The 16,309-nt window shown below is 36.8% G+C and overlaps 2 protein-coding genes across 3 annotated transcripts in view; both read left to right on the top strand.

The window, feature by feature from the left end:
• The window catches only part of col24a1 (collagen type XXIV alpha 1 chain), a 47,822-nt gene extending 44,655 nt beyond the window's left edge, over nt 1-3,167 (top strand). For both annotated transcript variants that reach the window (XM_017304552.1, XM_017304551.1), the window contains exons 46-48: nt 689-798; nt 942-1,172; nt 1,841-3,167. In XM_017304552.1, coding sequence (XP_017160041.1) covers nt 689-798; nt 942-1,172; nt 1,841-1,987 — 488 coding nt within the window. In that variant the 3' untranslated portion in view covers nt 1,988-3,167. The remainder of the gene's footprint in view (nt 1-688; nt 799-941; nt 1,173-1,840) is intronic.
• Nucleotides 3,168-4,655: 1,488 nt separating this feature from the next.
• znhit6 (zinc finger HIT-type containing 6) overlaps nt 4,656-16,309 on the top strand; it is a 30,868-nt gene continuing 19,214 nt past the window's right edge. The window contains exons 1-5 of the mRNA XM_008406206.2: nt 4,656-4,853; nt 5,162-5,227; nt 6,745-6,851; nt 7,437-7,522; nt 8,336-8,439. Of these exons, the coding sequence (XP_008404428.1) occupies nt 4,738-4,853; nt 5,162-5,227; nt 6,745-6,851; nt 7,437-7,522; nt 8,336-8,439 (479 nt within the window). The 5' untranslated portion in view covers nt 4,656-4,737. The remainder of the gene's footprint in view (nt 4,854-5,161; nt 5,228-6,744; nt 6,852-7,436; nt 7,523-8,335; nt 8,440-16,309) is intronic.

Here is a 16,309-nt window from a genome sequence, read left to right as displayed (position 1 = left end):
TAGACTTGGACTAGAAGTCTTGACTGGTCTGGGTTAACAACAGGCCTTAAGGATAAACTAATAKAACTATTTTAAAATATATTCTCTGAGCTACAGGGAGCCAGTGGGAGGACTTCAGAACTGAGGTGATGTTCTCTATCTTTCACGTTTTAGTGAGAACGTGAACAGCCGCATCCTGGCTCAGCTGCAGCTGCCTAATTGATTTTTTTAGGCAGACCTGTGGAGACACTGTAAAGTAATTAGTTCAACTAAAGATAAACATGTGGATGAATTTCTCAAGATCTTTGTGGGACATTATTGCTTTAATCGTGGAATTTATTTTCAGCTGATAGAAGGCTGACTTTGTAACTGACTTTATGTGTTTGAAGGCCCAGACGCGAGTCCATCACTACACACAGATTTCAGGTTTGATCAGTAGTTCTAGCTTTAGCTGGGGCCTTGTCTGCACTGATGTGGACTTTTTGTGATGGAAAAAAGAACCTTGATAAATTTGTCTAGGTTCCAATCTTTACCTGCAATTAGGTGGGGTGGCTGTAGTTAGCCTTAAAGATTGGGTGAGGAACACAAAGTCCTTCCTTCTTGACATGTTTCCAGGATCCATAATCTTGGATATTCAGATGACTCAAAATTTGATGGATGTGAGWGTTGCATCTCTGTGTAATTGAACATTTTCTCCATTTTATTTCAGATTGGTTTTGGATTGATCCAAACCTTGGCTGCACTTCTGATGCCTTCAAGGTCTTCTGCAACTTTACTGGAGGTGGACAGACTTGTTTACACCCAGTGGCCTCCAATAAGGTATCAGTGGAGAAGTAAAACACTAAACATGTCAATACTTGAGCATTAGAAATTAGACTAAATAAATTTTGGTTGAAGAGATCTCTTACCATTATCTTTGTGCTTATGATACTACAGTCATACTTTCTATTCCTTTCTTATAGCTGGAGTTTGACATTGGGAAAGTCCAAATGAAGTTTCTCCATTTATTGAGTTCTGAAGCAAGCCAAAGCATCACATTTCACTGTCTGGGTGATCAATCCTACAAAACCAAAGACAAATTCAGCTCCTCCGCATCCATGCAAAGAGAAGACTCCAAACCCCGGTTTATTGGTTGGAATAAACATACATCTAACACATTACTTGAACCACATCTGATTCAGGATGAATGCAAGGTAATGAGATGGATAGAAAGCACATTTTGAATAGCAGGATTAGACACACATGGTGTGGTTAGCTTAACTCACTCAGTGGATCTTTTCTCTAAAGGAGAATCATTCAAATGTTTTCTGTAAATCGAATACTAGTGGAAAACATTTTTAGAGTGAAGTGTTAGTGTTGCACTTGGTAGCTCTGTCGCCTTGCACCAAGAAGGTTTTGGGTTCTAATCATGGAACCCAAAACCCAACAACCACAGCAGTTAGACCTGTCCTGTGGTTCTGAAAAAATAAGAAAGCATGACGTCATAAACACATGAATAAAAAATTAAAAACAACCAAATCTGTGGAGTATATAGCAAAAAAATATCCCCACAGAAATGGTTAAACAGAAACCAAGAGAAATGACTAACAATCCTTCTACTATGAAAAAATATCCGAATTAAAGGTTTGATCAAAAGTTGGATTTTTCCATGAAAGACTATACCTCTGCCATAAAGTATATATATATTTTTTTATTTCAGATGGACGTTTTTTGCACATTTGAACAAGGGATGCTAATATGTGTGGAGGCTGCTATATATGAGCTGGGGAAATGGAAAACATTTGGATTTTTGAAGTGCTTTAAATCATTTGAACCATAAAAAACTAAAGGTATTAATCACAGTTTTTTTTTTTTGTTTCAGATTCAAGATGGCAGCTGGCACCAGTCTCATTTTTTCTTCCTCACTCAGGACAGTCGTCAGCTACCTATCACAGACATCCAGGAATTTTCTTCTTCACTGCTTAACCATCGACAACACTTAGAAACTGGTCCTGTCTGCTTCCTCTGACCCCTACATTGTCCTGTAACTAGCTCTCATAAATCACTCAGAAGCTCAAACACGCCTTCCTTTCTAAGAGATGCTGCCTCGGCTAGATCAAAGGATGGGTTCAAGAGAGTTGGTTGGTTTTATTGAACAGCATTATTGACTTTGGGAGAGTAACAAATTCCAGGTGCTGAGAACTCAAACTTCATGGAGCGTTTGTGCCAGCAAGGAAAAGGAGATCTGTGCTTTCCAATAAATGTGTAAACAACGGTTTGCTTGACATTTTTACAGTGCTTAGACTGACTGCATATGGGCTCATATGTTAATCCCTAAACACAGGGAAGGGCCTCCAAACGCAGCAGCCTCTCCATATTCCAAACCTCACACAGAAAGCACACCCAGACCATCCTATGCAGGGGTCAAACCAGAAGGAACGGGCCAGGCTTCTGCACTGGGCACTGTCTAACAAAAGTGTATGCAAGTGCAATAGTGTGTGGATATTATGTAACTGCTTTAAAATGCAAAGTCCCATCTAAGGCAGTATTTTTAATAGCCTTGTTTTGTCTTTGGTCTTGCCCAGTTGGACTCTGACATCTTGACCAATGGTGCTCTACCTCTACCTGCTTATTTGCTTTCCAGACTAGTTGCTATTGTCAAATAGTCCTTATAAATGATGCGTTGTATGTACCGGTTACATCAAGATTTTTTTTGTGTTATACGATTACTTATGTTCATTTGGTCATTTCTAATTTATGAACCAATTTTTGATAGACGCAGTTTTGTAGCTTTTTCTCTTTTTGGTAGGTCCAGGAACCTACCGTTGGTGCTGCAACAACAGACAACAAGTCATCAAAAATTACTGTGTATATATTGACGGCATATTTTTATTTTTTATTTATAATCTTTTCTTTTTTTTTTATTCACATTGCTAAGTAAGTTATACTCTCAGATAAACTGTTTGGCCAATCACAGCTCTGTTATTTATGTCTAAAAGGTACATTTGAGAGTTCATTTCTGTGACTGTTCATCAAATACTTTCACATTCAGAGGTTGTTTGCTGACTGGCAGCTATTTTTGGCCAGAGTCAAACAGTCAAAATAGTCTTAACTTATATTATTAAAAGCGTTCTGTGAAGTTTTTGGAGTATAACAATGGATGGAAATGTGTAAATAAATAAATAAATAAATGGTACATTTTATTCACAGATGGTTTGCTGCTTTTTGTCCTTTTTTTGAAAAAATGAAAAAATATTTGCATGATAACTGCCAGTATAAATACCACGGATTTTAAAGGCATTTCCCAAGTCTGGCAAAATATGGAAAAAATGTGTATCCATTTTATGGTTTTATTTTCAGTATTCTGAACGTCTAAAACTACAGTTTTCAACCAATATGCTGTAGAAGCTTTTCATTTTAAACAAGGAAAAGTTACATTTATCAATTCGCCCATCAGTCTGTCCATCATTTTATCCACTCATCAATCTACACAAATTTGTCCATCCTTGCATCTGATTTTTCAAATATCAAAAATTCATAGTGAACGCTTATATTTATGAAGTGGATAAAAAGGTCTGCATATTGCCTTTAAGATCTTATGCTGGTGATGAAAAGCTAAAGAACTGGAAACTGGTACAACTGGAAACAAAAGGGAATGTGGATAGTAATAGATAGCACAATTAATTACACCTTACGAAATTGTTACATCAGTCTTATAACTTGAGATGTGTAAAACTTGTTTCTCTCCATTCTAATGTTGTCACTACACCCCTGCTGTCACTTAAGGTACCTCTGATTAACGCAACATAATGTTCAGTTGTTCTATTTGGACAGTTTCTTAGTCATCTCTTACAGGAAAATCTTTAGTTCGTCAAAAGATCTCATTGTCAAAAGGAATCAGTCAGGGGAGGACAGAAAATAATTTCCGAGATCATGGAACACAGTGTACTCAGAACTGTTACATCACTAACTGGACGTTTCCCCAAATTGGATGAAAAGATAAGACAAAAATTGCTCAGCAAGCTGCCAACTGACTTACAGCAATTAAAGAAACTAAGAATTTAGGTAGTAAAAGAGAAACCTTTGATAGATGACAGAAACATAAGTTCTTGTCCAAAGTTGAAGTTTTAGGCCACAATTCCAAATATGTTTTGTGTAAAAGCACCATACACATCATCATCAGAGTGGACAGCGAGTGCCTTTAAAATAAGAGATTTTGAGGGTTTTTTTGCAAAGAAGAGTAGATAAGTATTGTCAAAGTATTAATTTAATTGTGTGCTCACTAATTCAATCAAGTTATATTACTGATTTTGTTTATGAGTAGTATTCTTATTGTTTGAACTTATAAGAGCAGGTAGTGGTTCAATTTTCTTTGAGACATTTTATTTTCATAAATAGTCATGATTATCAAAATTCCAGTCGTTGGTTGCAAACAAATCAGCTCAAAACAGAGACAATTTATACTGGTAAATCGAGTCTCTCAAAGTCTTATTTCACTCCAGTTGAGTTTAAAAAGTTGAGTTTTTAGTCCATTTAGTGCCATTATCAATGAAATCTTCTGAATAACGTTCAAAATACAGGACAACTTTGCTGTCTTCAACTGGCTGTCTTTGCTGACTTCAACTTGAGATAGTTGCAGATGCTCCTTGCAGACACAAGGGGGCACCAATGAGCGGAATTTTCAACCGGAACTTGTTTCCACGTGCTGCCTGGAACGGAAGTAGGTTTGTTTTGATGCCGCCAGCAACCTGAACAACGTGTAGTTGCGTTTTTCCTGCTATGTGCTCAACAATTTTGCAGAAAGTACAAAAAATGTTCAACGTGGAGGCTCACATCGATAGCTACTGCCCAGAGGAGGAGCAGAAAAGGACCAAACGGAAGATGTCTCTCTCAAAGTAAGTAGACAGCTGAGTCGTCGCTGCTTGAATCGTCAACTTGTGAATTCTAGCCTGTTTTTGTTGTACGGGGTTTAAAGTCGTTCCAAAAGGTTGACGCACTGTCATATACTTGTGTATTGTTTTTCTTCTTTGAATCACACAGCAGACTATCGTTTCTCTTACAGCTTTGATTTGAGTTAATATTTTTTTTTTCCCGTTTATGTACATTGTCACTCCTTTTTTCCCTTTTGCTGGATTGTTTGTTTTTGTTTTTTTCCCCTCCAAAATAAGCCCATATCTTTTCTAATTTGTTTGCTCTGGTCTAGTTGTGGAGTTTGTGGATCAGAGGAAGCGAAGTATAGATGTCCTGCTTGCCTCACACACACCTGCAGGTGAGTGGTTTTTATTTGTATTTAGACAAGTTTTTTTTTTCTTTCTGTCAATCGCTTGTTTTCTCTTCAAATGTAGACTAAATAGTACTGAAAATATTATTTTGCTTTTTGATAGTCGATGTTTTCAACTCCTCTATTTATTGTTTGGTCTCTTTAATGCGTCTATGTTAGTTTACCGAGCCTATGTTGAGGTTAACATAGCTTAGTTGTTAAGTTAACCTATGTTAGTTTAACACGCCTATGTTAAGCTAACATAGGTTAGCTTAGCATATATACAGGAGATGTACAGCGACATTTCTTGAGGACACATCATATGTACAGACTCTAGTGCATGAATTTATTTTTCTTCCATTCTATAGGGGTTTTTTATTTGTTTTGCCATATTTTCCCCCAGTGCTCTTGTTATAATATTGTGTACATGTGTTTCATTTCAGTGGCATAGAAAGACAAAATAAAGAGAAGGTTCTATTACTTTAACAAGGATTCTCAGAAATCCATTCCATTTCCTCATGTTTAGTTTCATGTTTTTTTTCCTCAATACACCAGCATATAAGGTATGGTAAAAAGCACTGCAACAGCAACTCAAAAATTATATAAAAAAATAAAATTCAGCTCAAAGTTTATGTGGGAACAGGTATGTTTAAGTACTTACAGTTGTTTTTATATGGGTCCCATTTTGTATTGCAAAAGGCAAGTTCTAGGTTCTGTATTTTCGGTGTGTAGCTGCAGTTAAATCACATGTCTATTGCTTCCTTTATAGTTTGGATGTCATATTTAGCTGGAACGACAGATGTAGTTTAATATCACCAGTGAAAAAGAAGGAAAATGTTGCTATGTTTACCATGAAAGAGTCACTAGACGTTTCTAACACCAGTCTATAAAAATCCTGCACCTTTTCGTGGAGAAATCTAAAATTTATGATCAACTCCTGGCGGTGTTTTTGTTTTTACTGTCTGAACTTTACTTTGATTCACTTCCAGTAACAACCTGCCAATAGAAATGATTCATACTCTGTTCCTAGATTTCTGGGGATCCTGAAGTATTTATAACCCAACCCTCAAATACAAAATGTCACAGCAGAGGTCATAGCTGGAATTTTTATTTGGCTAAATGGTCCTACCAAATGTCCTGCCCATTCTCATGGTTTGCCTGTTGGTTTTGGTTGCTGTTCAGCATTCTTCATTGCACCGTTTACTAAAGACACGGTCTCTGTTTGACATGAACCAGACACTTGTCTGTCTGTGGAAGTCTGAACACTGTCTGTGTGCGCTAGGATTTACTCCCACTCCCACAGATTTAGTCTTAACAGATTCAACCAAAGTACCTCTATACTAATTCAATCCATTTTTGTTAACAAAATGCCAATTAGTAATGCATCTAAGGAAACCACGACACATGCTACAGCTGTCACAGAAGTTTTAGTTGAAGTTTTAAAATGATATTGCTCAGTTATTATTCTCTTTGTGTGTTTTGCTTAGAATAACTACATTTTCATGTTCTGTATATTTATTTTCCAGCTTGCTGTGTGTGAAGAAACACAAGGACGACTCCAGGTGCAGTGGTGTTAGGAATAAAACAGCTTTTGTGACTTTGTCACATTTTGACGAAATGACCCTTCTCAACGGTGAGAATCTGCTCTGCAAAATATTTTATAAAGAAACTTTAAGAGAAATATGTACTTAGATAACTTTTCAAAAGCATTTGTACGGCTTGACTAACAAAAAATACCACATAATCGTCAATTGTAAGGTTCAGTTTTACCCATGTGTTACTGTTCTTGTACTCACAATTGTGTTTGTGTGTGTGTGTGTGTGTGTGTGTTTGGGGGGATGTGTGTTTGGGGAAGTGTTTTTCCAACACATTTACTTTATTGTTTTTAAATCTCTTTTTTCTCTGTTCTGCCTTCTGTTAGTCTCTGTTCCTGGCAGACTGATGCTGCTACCTCTGTTTTTATTGGGGTTTTGTTTTCTTGTGGAAAATGACTTTCACTTTTACACTTCATTAGCACCAGTTTGCAAATCCAATGAAACATATATGTACTTCTCTGTTGTAAGCTTTTGATTTTCTTTTTCAGTGCAGAACTCAGAAAAACAAAATATAAGAACAACTTTTTTTTCCCACCATTATAATAACTGACTTGTTTAATACTTGGACTGTATTACATATCTACCCTGAGACATTTACTGTTTTCCCTTTGCCTGTAATGTAGACTACAGGTTTCTAGAAGATACTGGCAGATTTGCTGACGGCGCCACCAGAGATGATCTCATCCAGGCTCCACGTACAACTTTGAAAGTAAGTCTGAGATCATGCATTTATTTACCGCCCTTCACTCTTGCTTTTTTTATTGGAACGCTATTACACTGAACATTTTAGTTTAGGATTAGTGTAGGATGTTTGAAAATTAGGGTTAAAACATTTCCTGAAATAATTCTGTTTTATTTCACAGAGCTTGAGGCAAATAAATACTGAGCTTAAACGAACAGTAAATACAGCGTTTTGGCTTGCAGCTGCAGCTGAACAGTATAATAAAGTGGCTCCCAACAACTCTGTTTTCGATTGCAGTTAAACCCTTAAAAGCATGAAAATGCATGATTAATATGGATTTATCTATTTTCTGTATTTCACATTTTATTCTGATCTTTTACAGCACAAACAGTAAACAGTAGGGGTGCACCGATTTATCGGGCAGCCGATTTCCTTCATTTTGGCAGATTGGTGCTTGGCCAATTTTTACATGTGAACCAATCTTATCCGCCGATGTTATCAACGTCGGCAAAGGTCTAAAAATCACTGTGCTTTTCTTTTCTCCTGTGAGAGGTTTGACTGACAAACCGGCTGACCAGGTCATTTCTCTGAATTGACAGTTAACTGTAGTCACCCCATTGTTGCCAATTCAGCAACATTCTAGTAATATTGAGCAACATTTCAGACAAAAATTTGGTATCAACCAAAATTGGAATTGTTAAGTTGAGCTTTTTAAAAGATCGGTAATTGGTGATCGGCCAGAAAACTACAATCGGTGCACCCCTAAGCTGTGATAAACTCCATGTTAATTGCACTATTTTCCTCATATTGTAACTGGATATTTTATTTCCTGTTGAACAGGGAAAGAAGTTGGCCTCCCATGCTAGAAAGATGAACATCACCCTGAGGTTTCTCCCTGCCAGCTTCTCAAAGAGCAAAGAAAACTCCACCTGGTTTCTTACAAAGTAAGAAAAACGATCACTAAAAGATAATCAAGCCCATTGTTACACATGAGAAATCATCATCACATAGATAAGATGCATTTAGCCAGCAATACAGAGGCAAACTATTATTTCAGTCTACTTTTCTATCCTGTGTACTAATTTCTTCTCTTCAGTTCTTAAATATTTATCTTCTCTTTTTTAAATTAATTGATCTTGTTGTCCAAATCCTGTTGAAACAAATGTGAAATATCAACATAGTGAAGTTGGTCCAGACTATCTCACGTCGATGTAATGGTATAAAAGAAGAACCAGTTGCTACTCTGATTGAAATGTGCTCATGTTCTTGCAGTTCTTACCTAAACATTAGTATGGACTCAGACACCCTGATGACATAAAGTCCTGATCCATGTGTTGTTTTGCCACATGATGGCACTCTTGTTAAGTCGTTGGTGCCGACTGTACTTTGTTTATGGTGTAGCCCTCTTTTGTTAGCTGCTTTTTCCATGTCTGAAATTATACACCAGCTGGGGTAATTAAGCAGTCATTGATGTTATTAGTTGATATTACTTAATTCTTGTAAGCGTCCTTGCCCTGTAAAACACATTTATTTGCTTTAAAATACTAGATTCAATTTACTTTCTGCTGGCTGTCATTTTAGTGAGCACTGTAAAGGACAGATGTGAACTTTAATAACCAGCTTTACCCCGTGTGATGTTGTCAAGACTACGAGATCAAAGACAACAATATATTTTCTTCTCCAATTTTTTATTTTTTTTATTTCAGAAGTTTGTAGTTGTGCTAAAGGTTATCAATGTCACTGGTAAATGTAGGATTTGTCCTTCATACTGATCAGTCATTTTAGATCAGGCATTTGCAGATACTAATCCTATACAGAATAGGGCTATAGTGATGCAATAATCTCATGATACGATACATGATATTCTGCTCACGAGACGATATATATTGCGATATTCAGCAAACAATACAATTCAATACACTTTTGCGGTTTTTTAAAAAAGATTTTAGAGGGACAGAGTGATTTTGGTGACATTTTGTGACTTATAGAGTTGGATTGAATTAATTTAACTGAAAACTGATTAAAAGCACCAACTACACAATACCTGGACATGGACACAGACTTAAAGTCGACAGCTGGACAAAATTAATCAAAGAAGTGGTGAGAAAACATGTTTCTTTTAATTGAAACAGTACAAACTGTAGCTTACATGCATTTGTAAAGTAAATAAAGTGCACCAAGTACCTGCTCTGAATAGTTTGATACCTTTTTAACCTCGACACTTAACATCTGAAGGAATCACCCTAAGCCTGATGACCTAATCACTCTCCCGACGAAGCAAGCAGTGAGTGAGCAAGGTGACAGTTGGATGTTACGATACTTGCGGATGAATAACGATTTTTTTCTAGGATAGAAAATATCGATATATATCGCAAAATCGATATTATTACACAGCCCTAATACAGAATTGCAGTTAATATATATATATATATAACTCTGAAGCTGCATGATATGAGGAAAACACACAGTATGTGGAAGAATTGGTGAATGTTATGACAATGTGATTTAAGATGAACAAATAAGTGTTAAGAGTCATAGCAAACATAAACCCCAATTAGGTTTGTGTACGTTAGGCAGGATGAGGTGAGTGCCAAGACCCCTGAAAAGGGCCAGAACATTATTTAAGAGAACAACTGTAAGCTGGTGCAGCATAGGATGAGCAGGTTGTTTTTCTTGGTATTGACACAAAGAACACTCTTGTTAATTGCAATAATTTCGAAGACATTGTGTTTTAGTTAAAACCAAAAGAGTTGTAAATACATTAGAACAAAACAGCTCTTCACTTTTGGTGTTTTTCTCCTGTTATTGTCTACATTTTTAGGTGAATGTTCTTTTCGATCCATAAACTCGTGTAATGGCATTTTTGTAACATCTTCATAGCTTGAATAGAATTGCTGGGTAATTTTAAGCATGTTTCATGGAAAGATTCACTTATGTCAAGTTGTAATTCAGTCATTGAGTCTCATTGTTGATTTCTTCATTTCTAACTTCCGAATTTTTTATAGGCCATCCATTGTCTTTCTCATCAGCAGCCATCTACCACTCTTCTTACAGATTTATTTAAGGCTGAGTCTTTCTACTGTCATCCTCAATTGGGAAAATGGAATACGAGATGTTATAGAACTTCATCTTAAAGTTTTATATGTCTGGAATATCAAGAATAATCAGAAGTGCCTGTAAAAAAAAGTGTGTTTTGTCTTTCCAAGAGATTCTATCCTGCTGCTTTACCTTTTACCATCTTTCTTTCTTCAGAATACTCATTCACTCTTGACTTTTGAAACTTTACTTCAGGGTCTAGTAACAGGTTCCAACTCCATCTGCTCCATATTTTTTCCTAATTCAGTAGATTGATGAATGTGGCAGAAAGTAATTACGGGATCCCCTTGAAGTTTTGGTTTTTCATAAAAGTTTGCCACCAGGAAAATGTTTGAAGGTGCCATAATCACACAAGCAGAAACAAAATAAGCTTAATTACTTTTGTTGAACTGGAATCTGAGGAGGCTTTGGTACCCAGCTGTTTGTTTAGTCTGCTTAATCTCACAATGTCTGACAGAAGTTCTTTTCAACAAGGGTGTTTCATTCACAGGCCAGCAAATGAACATCCAGTCTGGGATGGAAAGGTAGACAATTATTAGCCTGGGATCATGTGAGAATGTGCTTCAGAATGTACCAAGTACATAATATAAGAAGCAGATGTGGGAGCTGTGTGACTGCAGCTGGTTAGCGACATACTCATGCTACGTACCGCCGCTGCCAGAAGAGGATCATTACTGACAAACAGCTGACTGGAGGGCTTTCATGCCTGGCGATGGTGTGTGTATGCGAGTTTGTGTCCTTGATTAAATGTTATATGATGACAATGCAGCTGCTATTGCTTTTGCTTTTTGCCAGCATCTAACTTCAAAAAGATTGTACAAACCATACCGAGATTTACAAAAAGTCACAGACTGGCTCCCAGTTCAGCCTTTTGGAGGGTAAGTATATAATCGCTGGCATTTGGCAGAACATTGGGAGTAGTTGTGTTAGGGTGGAATTATGTTTTCTTTTTTTCTGCCTCGGCCTGGCATGGCTGGACATTTTCCTCGTAGACAGCCKGAGTGGACTCGACAACACATTCCAGCAGCAGTAACTGTGGGTAATAACTGAGGATATTTCTATAATAACTTGAGATAATTAGCAATATGAGCTGGTGTGGTTTTTGTGGCTGGCATATTATTTTACTATATATTGGAAATCAGGCCCAATTAACCAGGCTTTGAGGGTCAGAGGAGAATTAATTTTGTTTCCAGTTATTGACAGGTGTTGAACACCACACTGTAAAATTTAGTATTTTGTAGATAGAAGTGGAGGAAAATAGAGCTTTACTCCATTTGAAGATTAACTTTTTYTTGCACTCTTCAAAGTATTGAAGTGTCATTGCAATATTTTCCCTTTTTTCACCTACAGCTCCATTAAAAACAAATGATAGCTGTTTCAATTTCAGCTGAAAATTTGTGACAGAAAAGCTCCTATTTACTATCTGTTAAATTGTTTATTCCTTTATTCGTTTATTATAAGTACTAAAGCCTGAAGCAGCCTGTTTTCTGTGACCTGTCAATAAATATTTAAATCAAAACCAGTACCASCATCTTACCATGTGGGAGGAGGTTGTCGGTGTTGAGCTTTAATGATGCTTGACGCGTCTATCATTACATCATGTCGGCAATCACACCCCTTCGTGTGGACCAAATTTTCCACACCTCTGAAATTTTGTGACTATGTGGACAGTTAAGTTCGGAAAAACATGGTGGACAAGCAGCCTGTCCCGGCAGGGGTTTTCAAAGACAGACATCTTAATGATTCAGCCCATAAAAACAAAAATACCACCAGCACACTCACGGGTGTCGCCATGTTTCTAATACAATTGTGTTTTTTTGTTTTTGTTTTGTTTGTTTTAACTTCTATACAGTRATACAGTTAACATAGGCAGAAAACACTGCCCCCTAGAGTCTGTCTGAATAAAGGCCACACAGTATAAATGCTGCAAAAGTTTTGTCGGCCTGATTCCGTGCGAGATGTACTTGTGTCAAGCTTAAAAAAGATAAATGCAGTCTTGCACCTCTTGATTTCTGAATCTTCTTTTTTCTAGAGCAACTTCCACACTGAAGAATGTTGTCAGTCCAACTTGTTAGCACCAAGATGAAGTGCATTCTCTCATTGAGATAAGAACACMATTGAACCTGTTCAAGAGTAAAATTAAAAGTCCAGCCACAAATGTAATTTTTGTTACATCCTTAATACATGAATTACATGGTAAAATGCTAAATACAGRGCCAAGTGCAACAAAGGCTTGTATGTTTATGTAGGATCAGGATCACCTGAAAAAGTTAGCTGTACTTTAGTTTGTAAAGTTTGAAATGACAAAGCAAATGTAAGAATCACATTATCCTGATCCTGCAGACTTTCAATAATCATTTTACAATCCAGTGCATCCTCTCTAAGCCTTATGCCATGMCGAATATKTGGTTGCTAGTGTAATTTGTCAAACTTTCACCAAAGCTCAAGTCAATTTAAAACACATTACATCACTAAGTGGACATTTGTTGCCTAAGACACTCTTGTTGGCATTGACATCATGGCAKGACTCCCTTATTTGCAATGGAAATAMCATTATATAAGCCAAGAAAAAGCACGTGAGTACAAAGACTTCACTAGAGTGTCTTACATGTCTTAAATGGCAAGSAAGGTAGTGTGTATGATGGTAAATCTGGCCGTTTGGCATTACTGTCAAGCRTAGTGAAAATATCACAGATTTGCAATTATCCCTTGCGGCGGGCAAGCTGTGAAGGCTCACATGCAGATTGTAACAGCCAAACTGTAATTTTGGCACCTTCATTAGACCAATTAATGCAATTTTAGAAAAGCCTTTAGTTTAGTTTTGACATTCACCACAGATTTTTCTTTTACTTTCATGGCAGCTGAATGATTCAGTGTGATGGATGACTACACAAATTGATTAAAGCGTAGAAAATCATATTTCTCCCCCAGATGGGTGCTATGAATATTCATCAGGTCACCCTCCTGYGTGTTACGGCCTCTGCTTGCCAAACACTCAGTTGAACTTTAAACAGTGTTCTTAAGCTCCAGCAGACAATATTTTGGCTTTTGTTGGCTGATGCAGGGCAGAGTCTCTTCTAGCTGCTGTTGGAGGCAAATCTTACATCAGACTGTCAAACCCAGCCATTACAATTGGCTTATTGACTACAGTCTGAATGGTGCTCAAACTGAGTTAACCAGGAGTTTTCCTATACTCTGTTTAGMAGATGGAAGTAAACTTGCAGAAGGTTAAATTGAAATAAAAAAACTTCCAAACTTGAGCATCAGAAATACTTTCTCTTCAGATATCTGTTTTAAACATATGCGTGGAAACAAAAGCCACACAGAGATGACAGTCAACGCTCCACGTCATACATTTTCGGAGTTTATTCTAACATTTAAAAGTATRAAATCACATTGACAACACAGACACTTCAAACACACTAAARCAGACATTCATTTACCTGAGACAAATAGAAAAGAAGAAGARAGAAAGAAAGGCAAAGACGTCTTTGGAGACTTGCAAAAGCAAATCTAGTTTGTTCCTCACCTGCACAAATTTTTATAGTAAAGGCGTATTYTTCTCTTTGAATTATTCAAATAAGGCGTATCTTTGCTCATCCAACYAGGAKMTGTCTCGGACCCTCTTAAAAGTTAGGACCTCCCTACAATTTGTTTTCAAGATCAAACACCAGTTGTCACCTTTATCTAAACCACAGGTGTCAAACTCCAGTCCTCAAGGGCCGCTGTCCTGCAACTTTTAGATGTGCCTCTCCTGCACCACACCTGAAAAGAATAATTAGGTCATTAGCAAGGCTCTGGAGAACTGATCTACACAAGGAGCAGGCAATTAAGCCATTTCATTCCAGTGTTTTGTACCTGTGGCACATCTAAAAACTGCAGGACAGCGACCCTTGAGGACTGGAGTTTGACAGTAATGATCTAAACAAAGTGGAAGCAGAGCTTCTCCTCCACTGGCCTGAACTCGTGTTGTTTTATAGCTTTTCACAGATCAGAACTTCTCCWGATTCTTTCCCACACAGACAAAWGRCAGATCAAAAAATTTAGCAGGCAATCTGCTGTAACTACAGGTAACATAAAGGTCAATAGAGCAGAATAAGTTATTAATCCGAAAACTATAATTAGGCTATTTCAATCAAGACATGTTGTTAATAACTAGGATAAATCACAAATTAGATTATGTGTTTTACAGATATTCTATGTTGCMTTCAGTTTTACACCAGCTGTTTAAATCTTATCAAGATGRTCAAAAGGTTAAACTCACACAAACAGCCACGACCCCCTGTGAATGCCTGCTCAGTCCACAGAGGTTAAGAACTGTGTTTTAAACTATAGAAAACTGAAACTAAACTATTTTAATTCAATTTATTGTGTTATATTTAATATAAACATATATATTATGTTTATATAATATAAACATAATATATATGTCTTATGTAAAAATAAATGTCCTCTGTTTTCATATTTTTTGTCTGCATGGGTTCCTTTTAGTTGAGTTCAGTTCAACTTAGTTTTTCTCTGTAGTGTCAGTTTACAACAGCTATCATCTCAAACCAGCTTTAAACATGTTTATTAGAGTACAGACAAGTTCAGTCCGGTGGGAGTTGGAGTTGTGATAGCTCAGTTGATGTTGCACAGAATCCATATGGCACCATTACTTTCTGTGAAAAGAAAAAACGAAAAGGTTACAAATAGTTAAGGAAGTAATAACTTTGTCAGTGGTACAATCCAGGAAGGATTGTACCACTGACGATCGTTCCTAAACACAATGGCACTGGACTAGGCGTACTTTGTTTGGAAGAAAAACATAGACAAAGCACCAAGTTAAAGGAAATATGAATTGCAATGAATTCATATTAACAAGAGGAAAATCTTGGTATATCTTCAGGAAGCCCAARGCTATAGCAATRCAGCCAAAGAAATGGCTTAGGATAACCTACCCCACTCTGTCAGCTTTATTAAAAATGTCCTATACGTTGGCAGGGTGTCTGCTTCATTAAAAAAAAAATAAAAATAAAATAAAATTGGTCATTTCCCACAACAGATACCTAAATATTCTTCTTCTCAATATCTATATCCTTACATTTTGTACCAGTTGGTATTTTTATGCCTTTTCTGGAACAGAAGACTCAACAAAGAGTAACTATCTACACTACACCAATGGATAAACATTGGGTTCACATATTGCTTTAATTTCTCCTTTTGCTTTTTTTTAGCAAAAGTCCTCAAATCCCACCATGTTTTTCTAGTAGCACCCAGTTCCACCAGCATCCTGGCATGTGCTTTTGAGAAGAGGAAAGCACAGACTTTTGAATATAGTTCCATTCTTGTTGGATCTGTCCCATCTTTAATCCAGCCAGATGGATTTCAGCTCTTGACTGCCAGATTACCAGTCAGGCATTCTGTTAAAGTGATGATGGCACAAGTGACTCCAATTACTTATTTAATCAACATTGTGTGCTCTTGTTAATGAACTCATTCATCTTCGTCTGAGTCTGCTTTATTTCTTAGATGGTTTCTGGCACCAACTGTAGTTGGCTCACTAAAGTTTAACAGAATTTGTTCTTAGTTCAACATGCCTAAAAGAACAACGTTTAAAAAACATGTCAATGTAATAAAAAGCATGATCTCTGACTCTTCTTCTGGTGCAGGTTTCTTCTAATAAGAGTMTTTTAATTAGATGTGTTAGAACAGGGTAACAACTAAAACATGCATAAA

Source organism: Poecilia reticulata, linkage group LG4 (assembly GCF_000633615.1).
Source record: "Poecilia reticulata strain Guanapo linkage group LG4, Guppy_female_1.0+MT, whole genome shotgun sequence".
NCBI classification, from domain to species: Eukaryota; Metazoa; Chordata; class Actinopteri; order Cyprinodontiformes; family Poeciliidae; genus Poecilia; species Poecilia reticulata.
This window is presented reverse-complemented; position numbering and strand designations above follow the sequence as displayed.